The 25,344-nt window shown below is 62.3% G+C and overlaps 2 protein-coding genes across 3 annotated transcripts in view; one reads left to right on the top strand and one right to left on the bottom strand.

The window, feature by feature from the left end:
* CFAP20 (cilia and flagella associated protein 20) overlaps positions 1-5,572 on the top strand; it is a 38,441-nt gene extending 32,869 nt beyond the window's left edge. Inside the window, exons 3-6 of the mRNA XM_069732136.1 lie at positions 1,789-1,900; positions 2,650-2,838; positions 2,928-3,038; positions 5,407-5,572. Coding sequence (XP_069588237.1) covers positions 1,789-1,900; positions 2,650-2,838; positions 2,928-3,038; positions 5,407-5,412 — 418 coding nt within the window. The 3' untranslated portion in view covers positions 5,413-5,572. The remainder of the gene's footprint in view (positions 1-1,788; positions 1,901-2,649; positions 2,839-2,927; positions 3,039-5,406) is intronic.
* Positions 5,573-5,915: 343 nt separating this feature from the next.
* On the bottom strand, positions 5,916-25,286 carry DGAT1 (diacylglycerol O-acyltransferase 1). Of its 2 annotated transcripts, XM_069732134.1 has the most exons (17): positions 25,097-25,286; positions 19,968-20,055; positions 17,048-17,088; positions 16,851-16,936; positions 16,472-16,524; positions 13,542-13,647; positions 13,259-13,387; positions 13,018-13,092; positions 12,841-12,944; positions 10,591-10,629; positions 9,678-9,719; positions 9,395-9,439; positions 9,200-9,312; positions 9,004-9,069; positions 8,526-8,613; positions 6,752-6,814; positions 5,916-6,681 (listed from the first exon to the last, which is right to left on the bottom strand). In XM_069732134.1, exons 1-17 carry the CDS (start codon positions 25,213-25,215, stop codon positions 6,535-6,537), a joined length of 1,404 nt encoding a protein of 467 aa, XP_069588235.1. In that variant the 5' UTR covers positions 25,216-25,286; the 3' UTR covers positions 5,916-6,534. The 2 variants fall into 2 exon arrangements, with proteins under 2 accessions (XP_069588235.1, XP_069588236.1); XM_069732135.1 differs by lacking the exon at positions 6,752-6,814 and having other exon boundaries at positions 6,393-6,681.
* Between the last annotated feature and the right edge of the window lie 58 nt (positions 25,287-25,344).

Raw genomic sequence — 25,344 nt, 5'->3', positions numbered from 1 at the left:
ATGTCTTTTAAAATGTGCCCGGAACTGGACACAGTATTCGAGATGTGGCCTCACCAAGGAGGAGTAGAGGAGATAATGACTTCATGTGATCTAGACTCTATGCTTCTCTTATACATCCTCGAACTGTTTCTTTTTTTGCTGCTGCATCACACTGATAACTCATGTGCAGTCTGTGATCTATTAGTATACACACGTCTTTTCGCACGTGCTGTTGCTTAATTCTATTCCTCCCATTCTATAGATGTCATTTTCTTGCCCAGATGTAGAATCTTGCATTTCTCCCCTGTAAATACCATTCTATTAGTCACTCCCGATTGTTCAAGCTTATCTAGAGCCTTCTGAATCCTTTCCCTGTCATCTCTACTGTAAAGGTACCGTCACACTGAACGATATCGCTAGCGATCCGTGATGTTGCAGCGTCCTGACTAGCGATATCGTTCAGTTTGACAGGCAGCAGCGATCAGGATCCTGCTGTGCCATCGTTGGTCGGAGCAGAAAGTCCAGAACTTTATTTCGTCGCTGGACTCCCGTAGACATCGCTGAATCGGCGTGTGTGATGCCGATTCAGCGATGTCTTCACTGGTAACAGGGCCGTGCTTAGTAACCCGATGTTTACCCTGGTTACCAGTGTAAATGTAAAAAAACAAACACTACATACTTACATTCCGGTGTCTGTCCCCCGGCGCTGTGCTTTACCGCACTGGCTGTGAGCGCCGGCCAGCCGTAAAGCAGAGCACAGCGGTGACGTCACCGCTCTGCTTTACGGCTGGCCGATGCTGACAGTGCAGGAAAGCACAGCGCCGGGGGACAGACACCGGAATGTAAGTATGTAGTGTTTGTTTTTTTTACATTTACACTGGTAACCAGGGTAAACATCGGTAACCCTGGTGACAGGTTCACTTTAAAGTCTGAGTCTTCTCTGGTCTTCCTCCTCTTCTAATCCAAAATTTGCGGATATCCTGATCGCTGCCTCCTAAATTCCCAGCCACCTTTACTTCCTCAACCATTTCCTTCCAGTTGGTAAGAATTAAGTCCAAGATTGCAGATCCTCTTGTTCTCTCGTCTACCGTTTGAAAGATAAATTTGTCAGCAGGAGAAGATAAGAATTTTCTGGATGCATTACTTTTTCCTGAGAGAGATTCCCAACAAGTATTTGGATATTTAAAATCTTCTATGATCGCTATGTCGTACTTTTTTGAGAACAGACACATCTGATGTAAAAGGCGTTCGTCCCTATCTTCAGTTTGTCCAGGTGGCCTATACTAAACACCTACAATAGTGTTCTTTCCTTGTATTCTTACCCAGTTTCTGCAGAGCTACCATTCTCTGAAGCTTGGATCTCTGCAGCAATATATATTTTCCTAACATACAATGCAACACCTACTCCCTTCCTGTTAATCCTGTTTCTAATGAATAAGTTGCAGCCTTCAATGTTTGTATTCCAATCATGTGTATCATCCCACCAAGATTCAGTGATGCCTATGACATCCCATCTCTATTCCTGTGTTAGCAGCTCCAATTCTCTTTGTTTCCCATGCTCTGTGCATTTGCATAGATACATTTTAGTTTGTAGCCAGCTTCTCTTGCTCCTCTATTTTCTTTGTGTTTGTTGTTTTTGTTCTTCTTTTCCCCTTCTAATAACATGGTTCTCAAAAAAGAATTCATTAGCCGCATATTACTTCTTGGCCGTATATTTCCTATCCCATGTTGCTCCAATTTAAAGCTCTTGTGATGTAGCAAGGCAAAGATATATGTTGTATATGATAAGCTCCGATCTTCCTTTTTCAGCACCACATACATAACATGCCCAGCAGACCCTAAGAAAACCCTGGGCATCAAGCTGCCCTTCCTGGTCATGATCATCAAGAACCTTAAGAAATATTTCACCTTTGAAGTGCAGGTGAGCGGCCAGTGTCGATATATTATGTGGAGTCGTCTCCTCCCACCTTGGGGTGACACTGCCAGAGGATGATATATTATGTGGAGTCATCTCCTCCCGCCTTGGGGTGACACGGCCAGAGGACGATATTATGTGGAGTCGTCTCCTCCCGCCTTGGGGTGACACGGCCAGAGGACGATATTATGTGGAGTCGTCTCCTCTCGCCTTGGGGCGACACGGCCAGAGGACGATATATTATGTGGAGTCGTCTCCTCCCACCTTGGGGTGACACTGCCAGAGGATGATATATTATGTGGAGTCATCTCCTCCCGCCTTGCGGTGACACGGCCAGAGGACGATATATTATGTGGAGTCATCTCCTCCCGCCTTGGGGTGACACGGCCAGAGGACGATATATTATGTGGAGTCGTCTCCTCCCACCTTGGGGTGACACTGCCAGAGGATGATATATTATGTGGAGTCATCTCCTCCCGCCTTGGGGTGACACGGCCAGAGGACGATATTATGTGGAGTCGTCTCCTCTCGCCTTGGGGCGACACGGCCAGAGGACGATATATTATGTGGAGTCGTCTCCTCTCGCCTTGGGGGTGACACGGCCAGAGGACGATATATTATGTGGAGTCATCTCCCACCTTGGGGCGACACTGCCAGAGTGCGATAAGTTGTATAGTGGTCTCTGCCCACCCTGGGGTGACGGTCGGTGCGCCGGCCCCTCCAGGTTATTATAGGCTGTCTTTTTTTTTTTGCAGGTGCTGGATGATAAGAATGTGCGGCGGAGGTTTCGTGCCAGTAACTACCAGAGCACCACGCGAGTGAAGCCGTTTATCTGCACCATGCCCATGAGACTAGACGACGGCTGGAATCAGATTCAGTTTAACCTCTCAGACTTCACCCGCCGGGCGTATGGGACAAATTATATCGAGACCCTCCGAGTACAGGTTCGATTGTCAGCAGCTCCCCGTTGCACCTGGTTACCCCAGCGGCTTACACCCTACCACCCTTGTGATGATACTTATTCTTGTTTTAGATTCACGCAAACTGCAGAATTCGACGAGTTTATTTCTCAGATCGTCTTTACTCTGAAGATGAGCTGCCTGCAGAGTTCAAGTTGTACCTACCCGTACAGAACAAGGCGAAAGTAAGTGCACCCAGACTCGTTGTCTATGCCCCTCTCCCACCCATCCGGCTTGTTCATTGCTGTCCCTCTCCCACATGCCTACCCCCTCGCTCCTCTCCTTTGCGCTGATCTTTTTTATCTTGTCTTACAGCCGTGATTGGCGCCGGCCCCTCGCTTTCCCCACCCCTTGATCTTCCTTCTCGTGTCTTACAGCCGTGATTGGCGCCGGCGTTTCTCCCTTGGCTTTTCCGTCCCAGCCTTGCTTTCCCTGCCCCTCCCGCCACCTCGCTCACATCCTTTTGCACTGATCGTCCTTCTCTTACAGCCGTGATTGGCGTCGGCGTTTCTCCCTTGGGCTTCTCCGCCCCTGCCTTGCTTTCCCTGCCCCTCCCGCCACCTCGCTCACATCCTTTTGCACTGATCTTCCTTCTCTTACAGCCGTGATTGGCGTCGGCGTTTCTCCCTTGGGCTTCTCCGCCCCTGCCTTGCTTTCCCTGCCCCTCCCGCTCCCATGCTTTAGCACTGATCTTCCTTCTCTTGTCTTACAGCCACGATTGGCGCCGGCGTTTCTCCCTTGGGCTTCTCCGCCCCAGCCTTGCTTTCCCTGCCCCTCCCGCCACCTCGCTCCCATCCTTTTGCACTGATCTTCCTTCTCTTACAGCCGTGATTGGCGTCGGCGTTTCTCCCTTGGGCTTCTCCGCCCCTGCCTTGCTTTCCCTGCCCCTCCCGCTCCCATGCTTTAGCACTGATCTTCCTTCTCTTGTCTTACAGCCACGATTGGCGCCGGCGTTTCTCCCTTGGGCTTCTCCGCCCCTGCCTTGCTTTCCCTGCCCCTCCCGCCACCTCGCTCCCATCCTTTTGCACTGATCTTCCTTCTCTTACAGCCGTGATTGGCGTCGGCGTTTCTCCCTTGGGCTTCTCCGCCCCTGCCTTGCTTTCCCTGCCCCTCCCGCTCCCATGCTTTAGCACTGATCTTCCTTCTCTTGTCTTACAGCCACGATTGGCGCCGGCGTTTCTCCCTTGGGCTTCTCCGCCCCTGCCTTGCTTTCCCTGCCCCTCCCGCCACCTCGCTCCCATCCTTTTGCACTGATCGTCCTTCTCTTACAGCCGTGATTGGCGTCGGCGTTTCTCCCTTGGGCTTCTCCGCCCCTGCCTTGCTTTCCCTGCCCCTCCCGCCACCTCGCTCCCATCCTTTTGCACTGATCGTCCTTCTCTTACAGCCGTGATTGGCGTCGGCGTTTCTCCCTTGGGCTTCTCCGCCCCTGCCTTGCTTTCCCTGCCCCTCCCGCCACCTCGCTCCCATCCTTTTGCACTGATCGTCCTTCTCTTACAGCCGTGATTGGCGTCGGCGTTTCTCCCTTGGGCTTCTCCGCCCCAGCCTTGCTTTCCCTGCCCCTCCCGCCACCTCGCTCACATCCTTTTGCACTGATCGTCCTTCTCTTACAGCCGTGATTGGCGTCGGCGTTTCTCCCTTGGGCTTCTCCGCCCCTGCCTTGCTTTCCCTGCCCCTCCCGCCACCTCGCTCCCATGCTTTAACACTGATCTTCCTTCTCTTGTCTTACAGCCACGATTGGCGCCGGCGTTTCTCCCTTGGGCTTCTCCGCCCCAGCCTTGCTTTCCCTGCCCCTCCCGCCACCTCGCTCCCATGCTTTAGCACTGATCTTCCTTCTCTTGTGTCTTACAGCCACGATTGGCGCCGGCGTTTCTCCCTTGGCTTTTCCGTCCCAGCCTTGCTTTCCCTGCCCCTCCCGCCACCTCGCTCCCATGCTTTAGCACTGATCTTCCTTCTCTTGTGTCTTACAGCCACGATTGGCGCCGGCGTTTCTCCTTTGGGCTTCTCCGCCCCAGCCTTGCTTTCCCTGCCCCTCCCGCCATCTCGCTCACATCCTTTTGCACTGATCTTCCTTCTCTTACAGCCGTGATTGGCGCCGGCGTTTCTCCCTTGGGCTTCTCCGCCCCAGCCTTGCTTTCCCTGCCCCTCCCGCCACCTCGCTCCCATCCTTTTGCACTGATCGTCCTTCTCTTGTGTCTTACAGCCACGATTGGCGCCGGCGTTTCTCCCTTGGGCTTCTCCGCCCCAGCCTTGCTTTCCCTGCCCCTCCCGCCATCTCGCTCACATCCTTTTGCACTGATCGTCCTTCTCTTGTGTCTTACAGCCACGATTGGCGCCGGCGTTTCTCCCTTGGGCTTCTCCGCCCCAGCCTTGCTTTCCCTGCCCCTCCCGCCATCTCGCTCACATCCTTTTGCACTGATCTTCCTTCTCTTACAGCCACGATTGGCGCCGGCGTTTCTCCCTTGGGCTTCTCCGCCCCAGCCTTGCTTTCCCTGCTCCTCCCGCCATCTCGCTCCCATCCTTTTGCACTGATCGTCCTTCTCTTGTGTCTTGCAGCAGTGATTGGCGCCGGCTCTTCTTCTCCCAGGATTTAGTGTTTTTCTACGTTCAGCAGTTCCCACTTTGCATTGACTTCTAATGCATTGACTTCTAAGTTATGAAACGTTTTGGGCTGAGAGACTCAATCGCAGATGTTTTTGTAATAAATTTGATCTTGCCTCTTCATGTGTCTCGTTCTCATGTGGTGGGGAAGGGTCGAGCCTAGCCGTGAATGCTGGGCTATGTGCTGGCTCATTGGCTGCAGAGACTGGGGGAGATCCCAAAGAGCAGAACGTACAATCGCTCCTGGGTGGAGGTTGGAGGACGGACCACCAGCGTTTGACGCAGACTGTACAGGGTCAGGAGATTATTTTCTGTCATCGCGCGTTTTAGTGTGTGTATAAAAAACATCACTCATTGAACCAAGTGGCAATCTAAGCCCAGGGGCAACTAGCTATGGCCCGAGCTCAGAATTCCCGCAATTTGTAGAGGAGATGGACAATGGATAAATGAATGTTGCTCGAGGCTGAAACTAAACATCTTTAATTTCTCCATTTGCAAAACTTGATTCACTAAAATCTCGTGAAGCCAAAGCTTCTCCCGAGACCAGAAGAGGCTCAGCCAAACACCACAGACAAGACACACAATTAATATTCGGCCTCAGCACCAATGTCACCTCTGTTCCACCCACCTGGTCAGGAACCTGCGGAGACATCCATAGAGGGTCACCTCCCGTAGGTACCCTGCTTCATGACCGGTAGGCACGAGTGATCATAGGCAGATGGCAGTCACCTGCTGGATGCAGCAGAGGTGATGCAGAGACAGCATACATCTCCCCGGACACCGCGAGTGCTGGATTGTACCTTACAGCGTCAAAACATGAGTGCAAAATCCCTCAGATGGGAAAGATCAAAGGACAGAAGACTGTAGAGGTAGTGGACGGATTTTCTAGAATAAGCAGCAAAATGTATGCTGAAAGCAGCTGGGACGGAGGGACTAGGAGTGGTGCATTGTGGGACAAGGGGGCATCTTTTCATCAATTCCCCGCAGATCCTTGATCTTCATAGTACAGATTCCGAGTGAAGACGCCGACTTCAGGAAAGACATCGGGAGCTCCAGTCCATGGCTCCTTCGTCTCCATGACTCTTATGCGCCAATCCCATAGTTTAAAATGTAGTAGTCATGTACATACATGAGAACCGCTATAGGCTGCCCTATGATCAGCGAAATCCACACTGCTGCGTTGCCATAATTCCCTCGTAGAAACCGACCTACAAACCAGGCCAAAGGGATCTGCAGAAAAGAAAGCAAGCTCAGAGCTAGAGAGGACAGCGGAGAACAGGACAAGACAACGCGTACAAACCTGTGACATCATCCCCATGAACGCCCACAGACGGAACATCTTCAGAGGAACGCTGACCAGGTACTGAGAGGAGAAAGGAGATCCAAATCAGGTCAGCGAGAAGGACCGTGATGCCATATACCACAGCACGGGCTCCTGCCACCGGAGCCAGAATAAGCACCTAGACCCAACCCATCAGGCTGCCGGTCTGAGCACAAGCACTTGCCCAGCACCCAGACACCACCGACTGGGCCGCTGCCCGGCACCCAGACACCAGCGACTGGGCCGCTGCCCGGCACCCAGACACCACCGACTGGGCCGCTGCCCGGCACCCAGACACCACCGACTGGGCCGCTGCCCGGCACCCAGACACCACCGACTGGGCCCCTGCCCAGCACCCAGACACCACCAACTGGGCCACTGCCCGGCACCCAGACACCACCGACTGGGCCGCTGCCCGGCACCCAGACACCAGCGACTGGGCCGCTGCCCGGCACCCAGACACCAGCGACTGGGCCGCTGCCCGGCACCCAGACACCACCGACTGGGCCCCTGCCCGGCACCCAGACACCACCGACTGGGCCACTGCCCAGCACCCAGACACCACCAGTCAGGCTGGCAGCCAGAGATCAGTCACTGCCCAGCACCACTGCTCACCACCCATGGGGCTACCGGCCGGAGCCCAGCACCCAGACACCACCGACTGGGCCGCTGCCCAGCACCCAGACACCAGCGACTGGGCCGCTGCCCAGCACCCAGACACCAGCGACTGGGCCGCTGCCCAGCACCCAGACACCAGCGACTGGGCCGCTGCCCAGCACCCAGACACCAGCGACTGGGCCGCTGCCCAGCGCCCAGACACCAGCGACTGGGCCGCTGCCCAGCGCCCAGACACCAGCGACTGGGCCGCTGCCCAGCGCCCAGACACCACCGACTGGGCCGCTGCCCAGCCCCCAGACACCACCGACTGGGCCGCTGCCCGGCACCCAGACACCACCGACTGGGCCGCTGCCCGGCACCCAGACACCACCGACTGGGCCGCTGCCCGGCACCCAGACACCACCGACTGGGCCGCTGCCCGGCACCCAGACACCACCGACTGGGCCGCTGCCCGGCACCCAGACACCACCGACTGGGCCGCTGCCCGGCACCCAGACACCACCGACTGGGCCGCTGCCCTGCACCCAGACACCAGCGACTGGGCCGCTGCCCAGCACCCAGACACCAGCGACTGGGCCGCTGCCCAGCACCCAGACACCAGCGACTGGGCCGCTGCCCAGCACCCAGACACCAGCGACTGGGCCGCTGCCCAGCACCCAGACACCAGCGACTGGGCCGCTGCCCAGCACTCAGACACCACCGACTGGGCCGCTGCCCAGCACCCAGACACCACCGACTGGGCCGCTGCCCAGCACCCAGACACCACCAGTCAGGCTGGCAGCCAGAGATCAGTCACTGCCCAGCACCACTGCTCACCACCCATGGGGCTACCGGCCGGAGCCCAGCACCCAGACACCACCCATCCGGCCAGTGTCCAGAGACAAAAACAGCACCCAGACACCACCGATGGGGCCACCGCCCGGAGCTAGAAACAGCGCCCAGACACCTCATGAAGCCAGCACCTGATGAAAAGTTTGTCCTCAACCCAGACTCCACCTATCGGGCCACAAACCTGTAACAAAGACACTTTCCGACGAGCCACCACCCTGTCTAGAAACGTTATCCTCCACCCATATGCAGGCTTGGACAATGCCCGGCCTTTCTAATACATTGGATCATAATATTATGTTCTAACCTCATGGAAAAAAGCTGAAGCGAAGAAAACAGCCATCTGTGCGGCCCATCTGGGGACACCACGTCTCATCATTGGCTTGTAAAAGTGTCTGAAAGAAACAAAACAGTCCAAGAACTTTATTATAAGACACCATCAATTCTATCCACTGAACCTCTGCCCCACTCATTCATCTCCTTCACTGCCCTGACTGCTGACCATGTCCTCATTGCTCCAGAGATCCTCCGCCATCCATCTACTGACCACACCACTTATCCTTGTTCTCTTCATGTGCCTGACCCGAGAGCGCTCCACACACTCTCTCCTTGCACCGCCCGACTCAATGGCTACCTACTCACTCGCGCATGGTATCGCCCATCCCGACAGCACGCACACTCCCTACTTGCATCACCTGACCTCACTGCAACACACCGCTCCCTCCTCGCCCCACTTTATAGGACAGCGCCCCAGCCATCTTCACCCTTACTCCTCCTCGTACTACCTGGAGCACCATTTGTGGACGGGGATGTTCCAGTTCTGCCAGAAGTAGGTCACCGTTTCAGAGTTCCTGGAGAATCAGATTAGTAGATCGTTATGGATTTTGGCTCCTGACCATTGAGCCACCCCAGACACCATTATTCGATGAGCCCAGAAGTCGTCTGAAGGACTATGGTTGACTTTCGTCCATTATCACTCACCACCAGTCCCTGTAAAACTCACGATCCCCAAAACGCATCAACTCAGCCACAAAGTTCATGGAAGAATGGAAGAACCAGTAGAAGAAGATCAGCCAGATCAGGTGATTGGGGACCTGCACAGAGCAACTATCAGTGGGCCACAAGAATACACATACAACCTCGGGGGCAGAGAGGGCGGGGGAAGACCACACTCACCGCCAACTTCAGAAGCCGCTCAACGACCCTCGAGTAATCCATATCCTAGAGGAGAGAAGACCATGAGCAAGAAGTGAGGCACAGAGGAGACCTGAGTGGCCAAGGACATAACCCATCTCCTGCTGTCTACAGCTACTAATCCCTACAGAGTGTCAGCTCCTGTGGTTAGGACACTAAAAGAACAGGATCAGGATTGACGTTCATGTAAGTGGGGTGAAATAGACGTCACAAGGGAGAGGTAAGGACACCTCGATAATGATGGAGCAAGAAATGCAAAACTCACCCGGAACGGTTTCATGGAGTTCTGAATTGCAGGAACCATCCACTAAAAGACAACACAAGACAATCACACACCGTGTAAACTCCGGCACTGTCTGTACAACACGGCTCTGCTACATTGCCGCCATAGCCCCCAACAGGCCGACGGCTAGGACCGGCCCCTCCACCTTCACGAATTAGCCCCAACAGCCAGGACCAGCCTTTATTATGAGACCCCCAACTGGCTGACTGCCAGGACCGACACCCCCGCCTTGTGTAACTCACCCCCAACTGGCCGAACGTCGGGACTGACTCCTCCACCTTCTCTAATTACCCCCAACAGCCAGGACTAACCCCCACCTTCTCTATTATAAGACCCAAACTGGCTGACCGCCACAACTGACCCCTTTACCTTCTCTAACCAACCCTCCCTAACTGGTCGAACGTCAGAACCAACCGCTCCATATTATCTAACGACCTTCCAACCGGCCAACTTTAGAACCAACCCATCAATCTTATGTAACCAACCGATCGTCGGGACCAACCCCTCCACCTTCTCTAATTACCCCCAACTGCCAGGACCAGCCTTTATTAGGAGACCCCCAACTGGCTGACTGCCAGGACTAAGACCCCTGCCTTGTCTACTCGACCCCCAACTGGCCGAAAGTCGGGACCGACCCCTCCACCTTCTCTAACCGACCAAACGTCAGGAACAGCCAGGACCGACCCCCTCCACCTTATGCAACAGCCCCCCACTGGCTGAACACCAGGGGCAACCCCTCCACCTTCTCATCAGCCAGAGCCAACCCCTCCATCTTATCTAATCACCCCCAAATCGTCCGAAACCCTTCACCTTCTCTAACCACTCGACTGCCAGGAAAGACACCTTCAACATCAGCCACTGTACGAAATGAGAGGTGATGGGTTCATAAACTCACCTGCTGGATCAGTCCAACCAGGAGCTGCATGATGAATAGCTGGACGTGAGGGAAATAAAAGTCAGAAAGAGTAGCAAAATGAAGGTCAGGAGCGAGGGCGGTAGGCAAGGGCAATAAAGCAGGTGCAATGGGGCAGTAGGCAGGTGTGATAGGGCAGGTGCAGAGGGTGGTAGGAGGTGCGATGGGGAAGGTGCACCTGGGGCAGCAGGCAGGTGTGATGGGGCAGTAGGCAGGTGTGATATGGCAGGTGCAGAGGGTGGTAGGAGGTGCGATGGGGAAGATGCACCTGGGGCAGTCAGTAGGTGTGATGGGGCAGTAGGCAGGTGTGATATGGCAGGTGCAGAGGGTGGTAGGAGGTGCGATGGGGAAGATGCACCTGGGGCAGTCAGTAGGTGTGATGGGGCAGTAGGCAGGTGTGATATGGCAGGTGCAGAGGGTGGTAGGAGGTGCGATGGGGAAGGTGCACCTGGGGCAGCAGGCAGGTGCGATGGGGCAGTAGGCAGGTGTGATATGGCAGGTGCAGAGGGTGGTAGGAGGTGCGATGGGGAAGATGCACCTGGGGCAGTCAGTAGGTGTGATGGGGCAGTAGGCAGGTGTGATATGGCAGGTGCACAGAGGGTGGTAGGAGGTGCGATGGGGAAGATGCACCTGGGGCAGCAGGCAGGTGTGATATGGCAGGTGCACAGAGGGTGGTAGGAGGTGCGATGGGGAAGGTGCACCTGGGGCAGTAGGTAGGTGTGATGGGGCAGTAGGCAGGTGTGATATGGCAGGTGCACAGAGGGTGGTAGGAGGTGCGATGGGGAAGGTGCACCTGGGGCAGCAGGCAGGTGCGATGGGGCAGTAGGCAGGTGTGATATGGCAGGTGCACAGAGGGTGGTAGGAGGTGCGATGGGGAAGGTGCACCTGGGGCAGTAGGTAGGTGTGATGGGGCAGTAGGCAGGTGTGATATGGCAGGTGCACAGAGGGTGGTAGGAGGTGCGATGGGGAAGGTGCACCTGGGGCAGCAGGCAGGTGCGATGGGGCAGTAGGCAGGTGTGATATGGCAGGTGCACAGAGGGTGGTAGGAGGTGCGATGGGGAAGGTGCACCTGGGGCAGTAGGTAGGTGTGATGGGGCAGTAGGCAGGTGTGATAGGGCAGGTGCACAGAGGGTGGTAGGAGGTGCGATGGGGAAGATGCACCTGGGGCAGCAGGCAGGTGCGAGGGGGCAGTAGGCAGGTGTGATATGGCAGGTGCGATGGGGAAGGTGCACCTGGGGCAGTCGGTAGGTGTGATGGGGCAGTAGGCAGGTGTGATAGGGCAGGTGCACAGAGGGTGGTAGGAGGTGCGATGGGGAAGGTGCACCTGGGGCAGCAGGCAGGTGCAATGGGGCAGTAGGCAGGTGTGATAGGGCAGGTGCACAGAGGGTGGTAGGAGGTGCGATGGGGAAGGTGCACCTGGGGCAGCAGGCAGGTGCAATGGGGCAGTAGGCAGGTGTGATAGGGCAGGTGCAGAGGGTGGTAGGAGGTGCGATGGGAAAGATGCACCTGGGGCAGTCGGTAGGTGTGATGGGGCAGTAGGCAGGTGTGATAGGGCAGGTGCACAGAGGGTGGTAGGAGGTGCGATGGGGAAGGTGCACCTGGGGCAGTAGGTAGGTGTGATGGGGCAGTAGGCAGGTGTGATATGGCAGGTGCTCCGAGGGTGGTAGGAGGTGCGATGGGGAAGGTGCACCTGGGGCAGTAGGTAGGTGCGAGGGGGCAGTAGGCAGGTGTGATAGGGCAGGTGCACAGAGGGTGGTAGGAGGTGCGATGGGGAAGGTGCACCTGGGGCAGCAGGCAGGTGCGAGGGGGCAGTAGGCAGGTGTGATATGGCAGGTGCAGAGGGTGGTAGGAGGTGCGATGGGGAAGGTGCACCTGGGGCAGTAGGCAGGTGTGATAGGGCAGGTGCAGAGGGTGGTAGGAGGTGCGATGGGGAAGGTGCACCTGGGGCAGTAGGCAGGTGTGATAGGGCAGTAGGCAGGTGTGATAGGGCAGGTGCAGAGGGTGGTAGGAGGTGCGATGGGGAAGATGCACCTGGGGCAGTCGGTAGGTGTGATGGGGCAGTAGGCAGGTGTGATAGGGCAGGTGCACAGAGGGTGGTAGGAGGTGCGATGGGGAAGGTGCAGTAAGTCTCATGCTTTTCAGGGTGGAGAAGTGATAGGTATGTCTCACGAGGGTGGGGCACAGTGACGGTGGGTGGCCGCTCGCTTCCTCTTGTCATCATCCCCTTCTCACCATCTCCAGCAGTCGTCGGAGAAGGAATCTTTTGCGAATCCTCGGGGAACGTGGGAAGTTCAGCTCGTAGCAGAGAGTTGGTGCGAGTGTGAAGTAATAGATATCTGAGGGGTGAAGAGACGCGGTCAGGACGGGGGTGTCACAGACCCTACAGGTGGAGCGACATCTGGCACCCACCTCGGAGCGTCAGATTGCCTGGATACGTCACCTCCGGCTTCCCGACATCTCCGTTCACTTTTCTCATCAGAGGAGCTGAGAGACAAAATGGATGGGAGTTACAGTGCACAGATAAGGCCTGTGCAGGAGCCTCATGCAGACCAGACACATGCCGAGCCGTGGGGGTCCCACGGGGCCCGTATAGACCCGACACATGCCGGACCCCAGGAAGGCTGTAGCGGAGGTACGAGAGCCATCTCACCAGACTGTGTGCGGCTGAGCGCTCGGACCTGAGCCCGTCTCCGCTCCCGGTTCCAGCGGTTTACATCTTTATAGGAATACAGCTTCAGAAACAGGATGGTGTAAACCATGAGGGCAAAAACGGCGCCCACTGCAAAGAGAGGACAAATTGAAAGATAACAAGGCCCCCGAATAGACTCATCTCCCCTCCATAGCAAGATCCTGCGCTCCCGACCAGCCCCCCCACATTACGACTAATCCCAAACCAGTCTCCTCCGCACACCCCCCGACAGGGGTCTTATTACCTGGAGTTATGGACAGCACCATAAAGACCACCAGCACCGGGATGCACAGGATGGCAGAGAGGAGGACGGTGTACAGTACCAGCCCCACACGTTCCGGGAAAGCTCCCTGCAGGGCACACGAGAGAGGCACATGTTACCCCGGGTCAGGAGGCAGCCCCGCCCACATCCTGCCAGTAAGCCGCACCCACATCCCTCCCCAGAGTCAGCTCTTCCCACCAGGCAGCCCCGCCCACATCCCTCCCCCAGTCAGCCCCGCCCACATCCCTCCCCCAGTCAGCCCCGCCCACATCCCCCCGCCAGTCAGCCCCACCCACATCTCTCTCCACCAGGCAGTCATCCCCGCCCACATCCCTCCCCCAGAGTCAGCCCCGCCCACATCCCTCCCCCAGAGTCAGCCCCGCCCACATCCCTCCCCCAGAGTCAGCACCACCCACATCCCTCCCCCAGAGTCAGCCCCGCCCACATTCCCTCACCGAGTCAGCACCACCCACATCCCTCCCCCAGTCAGCCCTTCCCACCAGGCAGTCCCACCCACATCCCTCCCTCAGTCAGCCCCACCCACATCCCTCCCCCAGTCAGCCCCACCCACATCCCTCCCCCAGTCAGCCCTTCCCACCAGGCAGTCCCACCCACATCCCTCCCTCAGTCAGCCCCGCCTACATCCCCTCCCCCAGCCAGCCCTTCCCACCAGGCAGTCAGCCCCGCCCACGTCCCTCCCCCAGTCAGCCCTTCCCACCAGGCAGCCCCGCCCACATCTCCCGCCAGTCAGCCCCACCAACATCCCTCCCCCAGTCAGCCCATCCCACCAGGCAGTCAGCCCCGCCCACATCCCCCCAGTGTCAGCCCTTCCCACCAGGCAATCAGCCCCGCCCACATCCCCCCAGTGTCAGCCCTTCCCACCAGGCAATCAGCCCCGCCCACATCCCCCCAGTGTCAGCCCTTCCCACCAGGCAGTCAGCCCCGCCCACATCCCCCCAGTGTCAGCCCTTCCCACCAGGCAGTCAGCCCCGCCCACATCCCTCCCCCTGTCAGCCCTTCCCACCAGGCAGTCAGCCCCGCCCACATCTCACCCCAGAGTCAGCCCTTCCCACCAGGCAGTCAGCCCCGGCCACATCCCCCCAGTGTCAGCCCTTCCCACCAGGCAGTCAGCCCCGCCCACATCCCTCCCCCTGTCAGCCCTTCCCACCAGGCAGTCAGCCCCGCCCACATCCCTCCCCCTGTCAGCCCTTCCCACCAGGCAGTCAGCCCCGCCTACATCCCTCCCCCTGTCAGCCCTTCCCACCAGGCAGTCAGCCCCGCCCACATCCCTCCCCCTGTCAGCCCTTCCCACCAGGCAGTCAGCCCCGCCCACATCCCTCCCCCTGTCAGCCCTTCCCACCAGGCAGTCAGCCCCGCCCACATCCCTCCCCCTGTCAACCCTTCCCACCAGGCAGTCAGCCCCGCCCACATCCCTCCCCCTGTCAGCCCTTCCCACCAGGCAGTCAGCCCCGCCCACATCCCTCCCCCTGTCAGCCCTTCCCACCAGGCAGTCAGCCCCGCCCACATCCCTCCCCCTGTCAGCCCTTCCCACCAGGCAGTCAGCCCCGGCCACATCCCCCCAGTGTCAGCCCTTCCCACCAGGCAGTCAGCCCCGCCCACATCCCTCCCCCTGTCAGCCCTTCCCACCAGGCAGTCAGCCCCGCCCACATCCCACCCCAGAGTCAGCCCTTCCCACCAGGCAGTCAGCCCCGCCCACATCCCTCCCCCTGTCAGCCCTTCCCACCAGGCAGTCAGCCCCGCCCACATCCCCCCAGTGTCAGCCCTTCCCACCAGGCAGTCAGCCCCGCCCACATCCCTCCCCCTGTCAGCCCTTCCCACCAGGCAGTCAGCCCCGCCCACATCCCTCCCCCTGTCAGCCCTTCCCACCAGGCAGTCAGCCCCGGCCACATCCCCCCAGTGTCAGCCCTTCCCACCAGGCAGTCAGCCCCGCCCACATCCCTCCCCCTGTCAGCCCTTCCCACCAGGCAGTCAGCCCCGCCCACATCCCACCCCAGAGTCAGCCCTTCCCACCAGGCAGTCAGCCCCGCCCACATCCCTCCCCCTGTCAGCCCTTCCCACCAGGCAGTCAGCCCCGGCCACATCCCCCCAGTGTCAGCCCTTCCCACCAGGCAGTCAGCCCCGCCCACATCCCTCCCCCTGTCAGCCCTTCCCACCAGGCAGTCAGCCCCGCCCACATCCCTCCCCCTGTCAGCCCTTCCCACCAGGCAGTCAGCCCCGGCCACATCCCCCCAGTGTCAGCCCTTCCCACCAGGCAGTCAGCCCCGCCCACATCCCTCCCCCTGTCAGCCCTTCCCACCAGGCAGTCAGCCCCGCCCACATCCCCCCAGTGTCAGCCCTTCCCACCAGGCAGTCAGCCCCGCCCACATCCCTCCCCCTGTCAGCCCTTCCCACCAGGCAGTCAGCCCCGCCCACATCCCTCCCCCTGTCAGCCCTTCCCACCAGGCAGTCAGCCCCGGCCACATCCCCCCAGTGTCAGCCCTTCCCACCAGGCAGTCAGCCCCGCCCACATCCCTCCCCCTGTCAGCCCTTCCCACCAGGCAGTCAGCCCCGCCCACATCCCACCCCAGAGTCAGCCCTTCCCACCAGGCAGTCAGCCCCGCCCACATCCCTCCCCCTGTCAGCCCTTCCCACCAGGCAGTCAGCCCCGCCCACATCCCTCCCCCTGTCAGCCCTTCCCACCAGGCAGTCAGCCCCGCCCACATCCCTCCCCGTTAGCCCTTCCCACCAGGCAGTCAGCCCCGCCCACATCCCTCCCCGTTAGCCCCTCCCCATCACTCCACCCCTGGGAGTAGGTAGTCGGCCCCTCCCCCGCCTCCTGGAGCAGGACACCACATTATGTTGCGCCGGCCCTTTAACTGTGGGAATGTAAGGATGAGCGCCGCTCCACTTACCGATGCCAGACGCCGCTCCAAGTGCAGGGACCCCAATATGAAGAGGTTGGACGCTGCAAGAGAGAAGAAGCCGCATCAGACGGGAGGGGGAGGAAACTGCAGAAGGTGGGGTAACGTGAGAAGAAGGAGGAGACCACCAGGGCGAGAGGATCACAAGAGAAGGGGGAGGAAGACCACCACACAAGGGGGGAGGAAGACCGCCAGACGAGGGGGGAATGTGAGCCGAGGGGAGACCACCAGACAAGGAGGGGGGAAACGTCAGAAGGGGGGGAGACCACCAGACTGGCACAATCAGGAACACCAGACAGGGGGAATGGGGGACCACCAGGCAGAGTGTGTGGGGGGTGTCAGCTGACGTTCCCCCGATCAGACGGCTCACCAACCACCAGCATGAGTGCAGGCCAGCTGTAGGGGTCCTTGAGGAAGAGCGAGACCACCTGGATGGGGTCCACCAGTATGCCATACCTGAGGGGAAAGGGCAGCTGTGGTCAATAGCCCCCCGTCTACGGCTCCGCCGGTCATGTGACCTGCACAGGGCGGAGCACAGACAGGATGGCTGCGGGGGGGGGCACTTACTTAATGATGTTCTCCAGGAAGAGGCGCGCGTTCCCCAATACCTGAAACACAAGGACAGATCCTGACTGGTGGGCACAAGTCACATGACTGGAAACGTAGCCGCTGCCAAAAACCCTCCTCCCCCCACCCCCCTTCCAGAGGTCACATGACCATATGAACGGCAAGGTGACTCGTCTACACATGCATAACTCCGCACAGGAGCTGCAGACTCAGAACGGGAGGCTCCAACGTGTAGCGGCCACCGACCACCATAGGGAGGTCCCGGCCGGGGAGGAAGGCGGGAGGCCCGGGCCGGGGAGGAAGGCGGGAGGCCCGGGCCGGGGAGGAAGGCGGGAGGCCCGGGCCGGGGAGGAAGGCGGGAGGCCCGGGCCGGGGAGGAAGGCGGGAGGCCCGGGCCGGGGAGGAAGGCGGGAGGCCCGGGCCGGGGAGGAAGGCGGGAGGCCCGGGCCGGGGAGGAAGGCGGGAGGCCCGGGCCGGGGAGGAAGGCGGGAGGCCCGGGCCGGGGAGGAAGGCGGGAGGCCCGGGCCGGGGAGGAAGGCGGGAGGCCCGGGCCGGGGAGGAAGGCGGGAGGCCCGGGCCGGGGAGGAAGGCGGGAGGCCCGGGCCGGGGAGGAAGGCGGGAGGCCCGGGCCGGGGAGGAAGGCGGGAGGCCCGGGCCGGGGAGGAAGGCGGGAGGCCCGGGCCGGGGAGGAAGGCGGGAGGCCCGGGCCGGGGAGGAAGGCGGGAGGCCCGGCCCGGGGAGGAAGGCGGGAGGCCCGGGCCGGGGAGGAAGGCGGGAGGCCCGGGCCGGGGAGGAAGGCGGGAGGCCCGGGCCGGGGAGGAAGGCGGGAGGCCCGGGCCGGGGAGGAAGGCGGGAGGCCCGGGCCGGGGAGGAAGGCGGGAGGCCCGGGCCGGGGAGGAAGGCGGGAGGCCCGGGCCGGGGAGGAAGGCGGGAGGCCCGGGCCGGGGAGGAAGGCGGGAGGCCCGGGCCGGGGAGGAAGGCGGGAGGCCCGGGCCGGGGAGGAAGGCGGGAGGCCCGGGCCGGGGAGGAAGGCGGGAGGCCCGGCCCGGGGAGGAAGGCGGGAGGCCCGGCCCGGGGAGGAAGGCGGGAGGCCCGGCCCGGGGAGGAAGGCGGGAGGCCCGGCCCGGGGAGGAAGGCGGGAGGCCCGGGCCGGGGAGGAAGGCGGGAGGCCCGGGCCGGGGAGGAAGGCGGGAGGCCCGGGCCGGGGAGGAAGGCGGGAGGCCCGGGCCGGGGAGGAAGGCGGGAGGCCCGGGCCGGGGAGGAAGGCGGGAGGCCCGGGCCGGGGAGGAAGGCGGGAGGCCCGGGCCGGGGAGGAAGGCGGGAGGCCCGGGCCGGGGAGGAAGGCGGGAGGCCCGGGCCGGGGAGGAAGGCGGGAGGTCCGGGCCGGGGAGGAAGGCGGGAGGCCCGGGCCGGGGAGGAAGGCGGGAGGCCCGGGCCGGGGAGGAAGGCGGGAGGTCCCGGCCGGGGAGGAAGGCGGGAGGTCCCGGCCGGGGAGGAAGGCGGGAGGCTCGGGCCGGGGAGGAAGGCGGGAGGCCCGGGCCGGGGAGGAAGGCGGGAGGTCCCGGCCGGGGAGGAAGGCGGGAGGTCCCGAGACCCCGCAGTAGGACCAATGCTTGTGGCACGTGCTCCCCCATTCTGTGCCCTCGGCATCCCTCTCCTGCAACCTGCGCCTCCTCTGCCTCAGGCGATAACATGATGGGGCTGATAAGAGAGGACTCTGACCGCAGATAGCAGAGCCGCTCCCGCGCTATCAGCCAGGTCAGGGTTATCCTCCGCACGTCACATCTCCACCTGCATTCACCACGAGGGAAGGACACGGCCGCCCTATGTAATCACTGCAAAAGCCCCCAGAAACCCACTCACCCCCACTACAGCGATGGCACAGAGATCTCCCCCCCCGGTCACCTCCAGCGATGGCACAGAGATCCCCCCGGCCACCTCCAGCGATGACACAGAGACCCCCCCGGCCACTTCCAGCGATGGCACAGAGACCCCCCCCGGCCACCTCCAGCGATGGCACAGAGATCCCCCCCCGGCCACCTCCAGCGATGGCACAGAGATCCCCCCGGCCACCTCCAGCGATGGCACAGAGATCCCCCCGGCCACCTCCAGCGATGACACAGAGACCCCCCCCCCCGGCCACCTCCAGCGATGGCACAGAGATCCCCCCGGCCACCTCCAGCGATGGCACAGAGACCCCCCCCCCCGGTCACCTCCAGTGATGGCACAGAGACCCCCCCCCCCGGTCACCTCCAGCGATGGCACAGAGATCCCCCCGGCCACCTCCAGCGATGACACAGAGACCCCCCCGGCCACCTCCAGCGATGACACAGAGACCCCCCCCGGCCACCTCCAGCGATGGCACAGAGACCCCCCCCGGCCACCTCCAGCGATGGCACAGAGATCCCCCCCGGCCACCTCCAGCGATGGCACAGAGATCCCCCCGGCCACCTCCAGCGATGGCACAGAGACCCCCCCGGCCACCTCCAGCGATGGCACAGAGACCCCCCCCGGCCACCTCCAGTGATGGCACAGAGATCACCCCCCCGGCCACCTCCAGTGATGGCACAGAGACCCCCCGGCCACCTCCAGCGATGGCACAGAGACCCCCCCCGGCCACCTCCAGTGATGGCACAGAGATCTCCCCCCGGCCACCTCCAGTGATGGCACAGAGATCTCCCCCCGGCCACCTCCAGCGATGGCACAGAGACCCCCCCCCGGCCACCTCCAGTGATGGCACAGAGATCTCCCCCCGGCCACCTCCAGTGATGGCACAGAGACCCCCCCGGCCACCTCCAGTGATGGCACAGAGACCCCCCCGGCCACCTCCAGCGATGGCACAGAGATCTCCCCCCGGCCACCTCCAGCGATGGCACAGAGATCCTTCCCCTGCCTTCTCTGTCCCGGGGTCCACACTCACCAGCATGACGACGCACCAGTTCAGGACCCCCCGGTAATTGTTGTAGCCACTGGCAGAGCTGAGAAGAGACTCCTGGAGCTTGTGACATCTGGAAAGACAAAGGAGGACGGGAGTCACATACTGCGACCAGGGGGAGAAAAGAGGGGGGGACACACTGCGACCAGGGGAAGAAACGAGGGGGGGACACACTGCGACCAGGGGGAGAAACGAGGGGGGGACACACTGCGACCAGGGGGAGAAACGAGGGGGGGGGGACACACTGCGACCAGGGGGAGAAACGAGGGGGGGGGGACACACTGCGACCAGGGGGAGAAACGAGGGGGGGACACACTGCGACCAGGGGGAGAAACGAGGGGGGGACACACTGCGACCAGGGGGAGAAAAGAGGGGGGGACACACTGCGACCAGGGGGAGAAACGAGGGGGGTCACACACTGCGACCGGGGGAGAAACGAGGGGGGTCACACACTGCGACCGGGGGAGAAACGAGGGGGGTCACACACTGCGACCGGGGGAGAAACGAGGGGGGGACTCACTGCGACCAGGGGAAGAAACGAGGGGGGGACACACTGCGACCAGGGGGAGAAACGAGGGGGGGACACACTGCGACCAGGGGGAGAAACGAGGGGGGGACACACTGCGACCAGGGGGAGAAAAGAGGGGGGGACACACTGCGACCAGGGGAAGAAACGAGGGGGGGACACACTGCGACCAGGGGGAGAAACGAGGGGGGGACACACTGCGACCAGGGGGAGAAAAGAGGGGGGGGCACACTGCGACCAGGGGGAGAAACGAGGGGGGGGACACACTGCGACCAGGGGGAGAAACGAGGGGGGGGGGACACACTGCGACCAGGGGGAGAAACGAGGGGGGGGGGACACACTGCGACCAGGGGGAGAAACGAGGGGGGGACACACTGCGACCAGGGGGAGAAACGAGGGGGGGACACACTGCGACCAGGGGGAGAAAAGAGGGGGGGACACACTGCGACCAGGGGGAGAAACGAGGGGGGTCACACACTGCGACCGGGGGAGAAACGAGGGGGGTCACACACTGCGACCGGGGGAGAAACGAGGGGGGTCACACACTGCGACCGGGGGAGAAACGAGGGGGGGACTCACTGCGACCGGGGGAGAAACGAGGGGGGGGACACACTGCGACCAGGGGGAGAAACGAGGGGGGGACACACTGCGACCAGGGGGAGAAAAGAGGGGGGGCACACTGCGACCAGGGGGAGAAACGAGGGGGGGACACACTGCGACCAGGGGGAGAAACGAGGGGGGGACACACTGCGACCAGGGGGAGAAACGAGGGGGGGACACACTGCGACCAGGGGAAGAAACGAGGGGGGGACACACTGCGACCAGGGGGAGAAACGAGGGGGGGAGAAACAAGGGGGGGACACACTGCGACCAGGGGGAGAAAAGAGGGGGGGACACACTGCGACCAGGGGGAGAAACGAGGGGGGGACACACTGCGACCAGGGGAAGAAACGAGGGGGGGACACACTGCGACCAGGGGGAGAAACGAGGGGGGGAGAAACAAGGGGGGGACACACTGCGACCAGGGGGAGAAACGAGGGGGGGACACACTGCGACCAGGGGGAGAAACGAGGGGGGGGGACACACTGCGACCAGGGGGAGAAACGAGGGGGGGGGGACACACTGCGACCAGGGGGAGAAACGAGGGGGGGACACACTGCGACCAGGGGGAGAAACGAGGGGGGGACACACTGCGACCAGGGGGAGAAAAGAGGGGGGGACACACTGCGACCAGGGGGAGAAAAGAGGGGGGGACACACTGCGACCAGGGGGAGAAAAGAGGGGGGGACACACTGCGACCAGGGGGAGAAACGAGGGGGGGACACACTGCGACCAGGGGGAGAAAAGAGGGGGGGACACACTGCGACCAGGGGGAGAAACGAGGGGGGTCACACACTGCGACCGGGGGAGAAACGAGGGGGGTCACACACTGCGACCGGGGGAGAAATGAGGGGGGTCACACACTGCGACCGGGGGAGAAACGAGGGGGGGACTCACTGCGACCGGGGGAGAAACGAGGGGGGGGACACACTGCGACCAGGGGGAGAAACGAGGGGGGGACACACTGCGACCAGGGGGAGAAACGAGGGGGGGCACACTGCGACCAGGGGGAGAAACGAGGGGGGGACACACTGCGACCAGGGGGAGAAACGAGGGGGGGACACACTGCGACCAGGGGGAGAAACGAGGGGGGGACACACTGCGACCAGGGGAAGAAACGAGGGGGGGACACACTGCGACCAGGGGGAGAAACGAGGGGGGGAGAAACAAGGGGGGGACACACTGCGACCAGGGGGAGAAAAGAGGGGGGGACACACTGCGACCAGGGGGAGAAACGAGGGGGGGACACACTGCGACCAGGGGGAGAAACGAGGGGGGGACACACTGCGACCAGGGGGAGAAACGAGGGGGGGAGAAACAAGGGGGGGACACACTGCGACCAGGGGGAGAAACGAGGGGGGGACACACTGCGACCAGGGGGAGAAACGAGGGGGGGGGACACACTGCGACCAGGGGGAGAAACGAGGGGGGGGGGACACACTGCGACCAGGGGGAGAAACGAGGGGGGGACACACTGCGACCAGGGGGAGAAACGAGGGGGGGACACACTGCGACCAGGGGGAGAAACGAGGGGGGGACACACTGCGACCAGGGGGAGAAAAGAGGGGGGGACACACTGCGACCAGGGGGAGAAAAGAGGGGGGGACACACTGCGACCAGGGGGAGAAAAGAGGGGGGGACACACTGCGACCAGGGGGAGAAACGAGGGGGGTCACACACTGCGACCAGGGGGAGAAACGAGGGGGGTCACACACTGCGACCGGGGGAGAAACGAGGGGGGTCACACACTGCGACCGGGGGAGAAACGAGGGGGGGACTCACTGCGACCGGGGGAGAAACGAGGGGGGGACACACTGCGACCAGGGGGAGAAACGAGGGGGGGGACACACTGCGACCAGGGGGAGAAAAGAGGGGGGGGCACACTGCAACCAGGGGGAGAAACGGGGGGGACACACTGCGACCAGGGGGAGAAACGAGGGGGGGACACACTGCGACCAGGGGGAGAAACGAGGGGGGGGGACACACTGCGACCAGGGGGAGAAACGAGGGGGGGGGACACACTGCGACCAGGGGGAGAAACGAGGGGGGGACACACTGCGACCAGGGGGAGAAACGAGGGGGGGGACACACTGCGACCAGGGGGAGAAACGAGGGGGGGACACACTGCGACCAGGGGGAGAAACGAGGGGGGACACACTGCGACCAGGGGGAGAAACGAGGGGGGGACACACTGCGACCAGGGGGAGAAACGAGGGGGGGACACACTGCGACCAGGGGGAGAAAAGAGGGGGGGACATACTGCGACCGGGGGGAGAAAAGAGGTGGGGAGAAACGAGGGGGGGACACACTGCGACCGGGGGAGAAACGAGGGGGGGACACACTGCGACCAGGGGGAGAAACGAGGGGGGGACACACTGCGACCAGGGGGAAAAACGAGGGGGGGACACTGCGACCAGGGGGAGAAACGAGGGGGGGACACTGCGACCAGGGGGAGAAACGAGGGGGGGACACTGCGACCAGGGGGAGAAACGAGGGGGGGGACACTGCGACCAGGGGGAGAAACGAGGGGGGGACACTGCGACCAGGGGGAGAAACGAGGGGGGGACACTGTGACCAGGGGGAGAAACGAGGGGGGGGACACTGCGACCAGGGGGAGAAACGAGGGGGGGCACACTGCGACCGGGGGAGAAATGAGGGGGGGGCACACTGTGACCAGGGGAGAAACGAGGGGGGGGGGGGAGACACACTGCGACCAGGGGAGAAACGAGGGGGGACACGAGGGGGGGGCAAACTGTGACCAGGGGAGAAACGAGCGGGGGACACATACTGCGACCGAGGGAGAGACGAGGGGGGGCACACTGCGACCGAGGGAGAAACGAGGGGGGGCACACTGCAACTGGGGGAGAGACGAGGGGGGGAGGGCACACTGCGACCGGGGAAGAAGCGAGAGGGGGGGACACACTGCGACCGGGGGTGAAACGTGAACACTGCGACCGGGCGAGAAACGAGGGGGGGGGACACACTGCGACCGGGGGTGAAACGTGAACACTGCGACCGGGCGAGAAACGAGGGGGGGGACACACTGCGACCGGGGGAGAAAGGAGGGGGGACACTGTGACCGGGGGAGAAAGGAGGGGGGGGACACACTGCGACCGGGGGAGAGACGAGGGGGGGGGGGCACACTGCAACCGGGGGAGAGACGAGGGGGGGGGGACACACTGCAACCGGGGGAGAGACGAGGGGGGGACACACTGCAACCGGGGGAGAGACGAGGGGGGGACACACTGCGACCGGGGGAGAGACGAGGGGGGGGACACACTGCGACCGGGGGAGAGACGAGGGGGGGACACGGGGCGAGAGGATCCCGAGGTGAGGAGTTGGTGGTTTCTCGGCGCGAGGAGTGGGATCCCGGGGAGAGGAGTCTGGGGGGATCCCGGGGAGAGGAGTCTGGGGGGATCCCGGAGAGAGGAGTCTGGGGGGGGGGGATCCCGGAGAGGAGTCAGGGAGATCACGGGGAGAGGAGTCGGGAGGGGGGGATCCCGAGGAGAGGAGTCGGGAGGGGGGGATCCCGGGGAGAGGAGTCGGGAGGGGGGGATCCCGGGGAGAGGAGTCGGGAGGGGGGGATCCCGGGGAGAGGAGTCGGGAGGGGGGGATCCCGGGGAGAGGAGTCGGGAGGGGGGGATCCCGGGGAGAGGAGTCGGGGGGGGATCCCGGGGAGAGGAGTCGGGGGGGATCCCGGGGAGAGGAGTCGGGGGGGGGGGGGGATCCCGGGGAGAGGAGTCGGGGGGGGGATCCCGGGGAGAGGTGTCGGGGGGGGGGGGATCCCGGGGAGAGGAGTCGGGGGGGGGGGGATCCCGGGGAGAGGAGTCTGGGGGGGGGGGGATCCCGGGGAGAGGAGTCGGGGGGGGGGGATCCCGGGGAGAGGAGGCGGGGGGGGGGGATCGCGGGGGGAGGAGTCGGGGGGATCCCGGGAGGAGAGGGGGACACGGGGCTTCCGGGGTCTGCGGGGGAGGGGCTGGGTCAGTACCGGTGCTCCGCCTCTCCCCGGCCTCGCTCGGGCTCCGGTTCCCCGGGGCTGTGGTTCGCGCTCTGCAGCCTCTGCACCGGCTTCTTCCTCCGCGCCGCTCCTCCGCCAGCCTCCGCCATCTCCCCACAGCTCCGCTCACCCGGGTCACCAGCCTACTAACTCTGCACTCACAACCCTCAGTCTCCACCCACTAAACTGATCCTCCAATCCCATACAGGACAGCTCCATAAACTCCGCCCCTCAGGGAA

This window comes from Ranitomeya imitator, chromosome 6, assembly GCF_032444005.1.
Source record: "Ranitomeya imitator isolate aRanImi1 chromosome 6, aRanImi1.pri, whole genome shotgun sequence".
In the NCBI taxonomy this organism is placed as follows: domain Eukaryota; kingdom Metazoa; phylum Chordata; class Amphibia; order Anura; family Dendrobatidae; genus Ranitomeya; species Ranitomeya imitator.
This window is presented reverse-complemented; position numbering and strand designations above follow the sequence as displayed.